The sequence below is a fragment of the Opisthorchis viverrini genome (assembly GCF_000715545.1).
Source record: "Opisthorchis viverrini unplaced genomic scaffold opera_v5_20, whole genome shotgun sequence".
NCBI lineage: Eukaryota > Metazoa > Platyhelminthes > Trematoda > Opisthorchiida > Opisthorchiidae > Opisthorchis > Opisthorchis viverrini.
In genome coordinates, this window is record NW_008751676.1 from 2409762 (window position 1) to 2415868 (window position 6107).

The 6107-nt window shown below is 44.5% G+C and overlaps 1 protein-coding gene across 1 annotated transcript in view; it reads left to right on the forward strand.

The window, feature by feature from the left end:
- T265_01842 (hypothetical protein) overlaps positions 1 to 4489 on the forward strand; it is a gene marked incomplete at both ends in the record, with an annotated part of 20150 nt that extends 15661 nt beyond the window's left edge. Inside the window, 2 exons of the mRNA XM_009165952.1 lie at positions 49 to 264; positions 4316 to 4489. Of these exons, the coding sequence (XP_009164216.1) occupies positions 49 to 264; positions 4316 to 4489 (390 nt within the window). The remainder of the gene's footprint in view (positions 1 to 48; positions 265 to 4315) is intronic.
- Positions 4490 to 6107: the final 1618 nt, after the last annotated feature.

The window sequence follows — 6107 nt, forward strand, 5'->3', positions numbered from 1 at the left end:
TGGGGTGTGCGTGCCGGCGGTGTTGACTCACGCCACTCTTCGTCGGAGCAAGGCGGGAACAATCAGCACAGACCAATTGGGCAACCGTGTTCGTACCAACACTTTATAAGAGTTCAGCAACTCCAGACAGGGCCAACCACCCCGTTTGGTTTCAATGTGCTGGTTACTTTCGACAATGTATACTGCGAGTCATCGGGCGCCTCCGCACCAGATGACTCGCAGTATACATTGTCGAAAGTAACCAGCACATTGAAACCAAACGGGGTGGTTGGCCCTGTCTGGAGTTGCTGAACTCTTAGCTCACCCAGACAGACGTCCAGGCTACCCGGTCGGCACCACGAGGAGGTGGTTCAGCTCGCCGACTATTGAGTTCCTGATATTACTTCTTCCGGGTGGTTAAAGCTTTCCCTGGCTTTGTTCGGTAGTTAGTCCATTTTCAATCTTCCTGTCTTCTCGTGACGTTCGTCCACTCTACGTGTACACTTCCACCGGTCTATCGTCAAATATTGCTCCGCGATATATCGGACGTTATATCTGTTGCCTGGAGAAGAGATGAATACTTTGGCTTCATCTTCCGTTCATGTCCATGACCGCAACATGACTTGAATTCGGCGCTCCTCAAGAACAACCGCTAATAAAATCCATATGGAGAATAGTGTGGAACAGAAAGGTTTCCTAAAGTCTTCACCATCTTAGAAAAATTAAAGGTAAGTTGATCTCCCATTGTCCGCGTACGGAACAAGAAATGTAAAAATTTGGTGCAAAAAGCCATAAAGCGCAATATTCCAGTCAAAATTATTGACCGTGGGAGGAAGCGGAATTACAGTGACTAAATAATTTCTCAGTTTCAGGGCGAAAAATTCTGATTACTGGTGGTAGTTTATGAGAGCATTGCAAGACTGGATCTCACAATTAGTTCTTTAACAATACCAAGCGAAAATCTGACAGTTGTTTGGCTTGAGCCCCTTTGATCGTGGACTTTGAGTACCACGTACCCTTGTGACTAGCATCGAGGATTGGGAATTTGACGAGGTGTTTCCCACGAATATGTTCGAACTCGAAATTCCTAGGATTGCTTCAGACGAAAAAAATCCAGTAATAACATGATGATTTCCAATCCAGTATCCTTAGCTTTTGGACCATAGAATAGGTGGTCACGCGATCTTTGTATGTTAAAAAAAATATGCATGATTTCCAGTCTTGGAGAAGCGAACTACAATCACCCGATTAGGCTACAAAACTTCACTGTACACATCGAGCCATTTCGTCCCGATTCGGCAAAGCTCCAGTCGGAATTAAAGACATGAACAAGCGCGCCTAAAAATTCGCGCAACGCGCACTGAAACACTGGGTAAAAATCATTATCCTCCGGCCTAACTACACCCATCAGGTGGGCTAAAGCACCAGATGCGAAAGGCCCTGGTGGCACTTGGTTCGAAACATTTGTTCTGTTCTAAGCTACTCATGAGTAGCATAAAAATTAACGGGATGCGGGAGGTCGTTCCATTGGACTACTGAAGCGCTTCTTGCAGCTCGACGATGCAGAGAACTGGAAACCAGCCTGTAGTTTCCTTGTCGATTTGCAGACGGCACTTTCTTGGGCAGAACCATATAGAGCATAGTGAAACGGGTTCTTCTGAGAAACTTGCCTTTGAATATACTGAGTTCAACGAGAGTTCAGCTTGACGATCAGATAAAAAAGCAATACCATCAGAGAGGCGCTGACTGCTTATTCCAATGAAGCTATAAATCACAGCGATGGGTTCTTGGTTGAACCACCATTTTATCGACTAGCCAGGCACCGCGTTCTGTCGCGCAGACAGTAGACTATTAAGCACAACAATGTTATCTTGTTTACAGATATGCAGGTGAACTGGTGATTGGAATTCCGGTATAAACTTTGGTCAACTTAGCAACATAAAACTCCGGAATCTTTAAACTTATGTGTTTAAGTCATCCCAAACGGCTTCAAACATATGCAAAGCATTTCTTCTTTATAATGGTTTCTCCGTACGCCGAAAATGGCCCGCGTTTATTACGGCCATACGAATATGTACAACACTCTCAGAGAATGAACTTTTCGTCTCTCCACTGTGAGCCAATCAACTTGTTTTTATTGGAACAGAGGGTCATTATCCCTTAATTAGTTTCATCACTCTTATTGTTCAAAAATGTTTTTAATAAATGGCCAAACCCCAAGAAACTTAAGCTGATTGATCGTTATCACGATTTTCATCTAAAACATCTTTTTCTGTGAATGAAGTTCCACCCTGAGTAAATGAACTTCCTAGACCTTTGCTGTACCACAAAAGCATAACAGACTTTCCAATAGACGACAACCCTTGGAGTGAGCAACCCGAGACATGAGTATAGCACCCTGACCTACTGAAAATTTCCATGAAGCATTCGTCGGATTTATGGAAAGTAGTCCTCAGTATACAACTCACTTTGGGAGATCACTTCTCGAAACCAAAATTTTTCACCACCGAAAGCCCAAAGTCAACTCGGCACAGTCCGGAACCCAGTTAACTTGTGCTAAACTGCGTCGCATCAAGCAAGTTTGAAACTGAAAATCAGATCCATGGTCTTTATTCTGCATAGTCTTTCCTAATTGTAATCACTACCTGTCCCATACTGGTAGCAGATACATTAAAGTAGCTCCAGTTGGGTGTCAGTTAGAATGTGTGGTGTTCGTATGTTTGGAAAGTGGGATGTGCAAGGTAAGTGAGCGTCCAGCCGCTAGAACAGATGGCACTCTCGCAATGCAGAACAGTGATTAAACGACAAGGATTAAATGTGTTCGCCCAAAATTCACGACTCCTGGTATGGGAATCTGAATACGCTGTTCACAAAAACTTACGCTACATGAAATTTGGCTAAATGTGGGTGCGCGGACTAGAGTCACCATTTAGTTATGATTGACGTGAAGGCTTGCTCATATCTTATCACATCGGATAACGTGTGCCATCGAACTACGTGCACACCAGTCCAGCTTCAGTGTCCCCTTAGTCAGTCGTTCCAGCCCACAGTTCCTGGTGCATTATAGTCTTAAATGTACTCTTTGGTTTGCTGCTGACGTGTGAAACAAAATGGTCGACACCGATGTTGGGCGTAGCAGCTCAGCAGTACAAGCTGTCTCTGTATATAGAGGCACATTCCTGGGCTAGCTCAATAGGCTTAAAGCACCCTTGATAAAAAAATTCATCACTACGAAAGCTATTGCCTAAGATTTTAGCTCTTTGTTTGCCTTTCAAAATAACAGGCTCTTTAGAACCGTCGTATAACCAGTACTCTGAAGCCCAGTTTGACATATTCAAGTGTTCAAACCTACAAACGGCCTGTCACATCATCCATATCATATTGCTGTCTCTGTGATACGTGCTTGTACCACAGACTGTTCACCTACCGGACGAAGTGCTGTAATAGTGAGCTGCACACTGCTTTCCATTGAATCCAGAAGTATTGGCTCAACCTAGCCAAAGGGCTAGCGTAAGGCCACTCCGTTTCATTACTAAAAAGATGGGAGGAGGGAGATTGTCGCCTATGCACAGTTTACGACAGATGGTATGATCTCATCTGGATGTCGATGACGAAACCAACTGAAGCTCTGAGCTACTCAACAATGGACGTGGTAGATTGGTAGGTAGTGATTGAATCTGAAGTACAGATATATCACTCTAGTTTGTCGGCAATACTTTTGCCGAAGACTTTTTCGAGTGTCCATGTGCTCGTGAATCACAAGTGCAGACCGTCATCATGAAGACTGAGAAAACGGCAGAATGAAAAATAAATACGTGTTCACTGTGGCCGTGCGTTTCCTATTTACTACAGAAGTGACAGATTCGGTTTGCAGACTCCGCCTACGAAGCTATATTACTCAAGGCGATGTGAAAAGACTTTTCCTAATTTGCTTCCGATTTTTGCAGTCAAAATGACTAGACGTGAGCTCCAGCACGTTGAGGCTGCAAAAACCTTCGATTACTCCCACAGTATGCTTTACCTGCAAGCTTCTAGTCTGTACGCCCGCTAAACCGTTTCCACTCCTATCTCTGGGACGCTGGGAAGAAACTACTTTGAAAGTAATGTTTACGCGTTCACGCATGACTTGTAAAAAGTATAACAAATGTTTGCAGAGGTAATTTCACTTCCGATCGCTCAGTAAAACTGTACGATTTGGAGTTTCTTGTTGCAAAACCCGAACGAAATAGGCACAAAGGGTGTACGAAGGTGAAGAAACTCATTTCTACAATCGTGACGTTCTTGGACTCTTTTCTAAACTCCGTTTGCACTTATCTGAAGGTCTGGCCACAGTAAGGGAACCCAACCGAAGAAAACCGTAAGTCGACTATTCGCAATACACTACTCAAAAGTTTGCTCAAAATTCTTCGACACCCCACGACCGAATTCACCCTTCTTTGGGCTCATCAGTTACGCGCAGTCCCCGAGTTTCCGTCAACTTTATGTTCTACTTGAAGCCAAATTGCACTAAATTAGTGTGCCAAACTCATATGCAAAAAGATTGGTTTCATGGGAGACTTACCCGGAACTGAGCTGGATCTCTCGTTAATGATGTTTCCAGGCAACTGAATGTGTTGCACCAGGCCGCCTCATGTTTCAGTCGCTACGATATTCGAGATATCGCGATACATGTACATTCGCAGGTTGCTGAAAATCCCTCGACAGCCCACGACCGGTTTCGCAATCGTCAAAATAATTACACACATATCCCAGCGAAATTATACTCTCCGAGGTATCCAGATTTTTTCCCGTTGTGCAATCTATTATCCCGTGTGTTCCTATATGTTCTTACTTGGACATCAGTAACTTGTTACATGATGCAAGTTACACCACGCAGTCAGGACNGACATCCTTGGGGTATTCACTGGAAGCGGTTGGGGGGTCAAGCATGGACACATTCGCCCATACAGGTATGATAATTCGCACACATCTAGAGTGCTGTGGCAGAGAAGTGATAACACTTTTACTTTGCATGTCATATATCGGGGATTCAAGTCCCAGCATTACTGATGAGGTTGTAAGTCTGGTTCAATGCTTCCAAGATCTGGTGCGGAACAACCAGGATGGGAGGAGGAGCGTTTGAGGGAGACTGGTGTTGATAAAAGTTCGGCAAGTCCCCCAAACACACACAATATTACTGGCAATTAGTAGAATATTTCAAGAAACCCTAAGGAAAAACAAATCATGTTGAATTTAAAGCTTAAACAGTGTGAAAGATTTGTTATTCACTACGTATGTAGGCCCAAGTGTGACTTTGTCCTCTGTACAGTTCTGGTGAAAAAAAAAGGAGAAAAGAGGAGCTACTCCCCCAAAATACGTGGATTCGTTCGTGCTGAAATGAAGATGAGCTAGCCGTGTTTATCAACACGCGGCGATCCTCTTCATCAATCGAATTCCACATAGATTCGGAAACGTCTACTCTAAACATTACATATCACCTCGGCAACCGAAATTTTATCCCAAACTAATCAAAACAAACTTTACTTTTTCAGTGTGCTGGTTACTTTCGACAGTTTACAATACGAATGATCTTGCACCTCAGCAGCAGTTCTTACCAGTACGCAGGTAGAACTGGTGGGGCGAGCAGGTGAGGAACGTGGCAAGTGCTACAAATGGAAAGCTGGTTTGGTAGTCCACCATCGACTTCATATCCATGAAATGTTGGCACGAATTTGGTCACCCACTTAGCCTGCAATGATTGTTCCCGCCTTGTTCCGACGAAGATCGGCGTGAGTCAACACCGCCGACACGTGCGTCCCAGCCAGTATAACGCAGACAAGCTTCGTCGAGTGGAAAATTCCGGTGTCAGCTGGTCCCAACAAGAACCACCTGGCTTATAATCTACGTCCGTTTTTTGACGAAAACTGCGCAGTTCGTGAGATTGGAGCAACATTCTCCTGGTATGAAATGTTGGCACGAATTTGGTCACCCACTTAGCCTGCAATGATTGTTCCCGCCTTGTTCCGACGAAGATCGGCGTGAGTCAACACCGCCGACACGTGCGTCCCAGCCAGTATAACGCAGACAAGCTTCGTCGAGTGGAAAATTCCGGTGTCAGCTGGTCCCAACAAGAACCACCTGGCTTATAA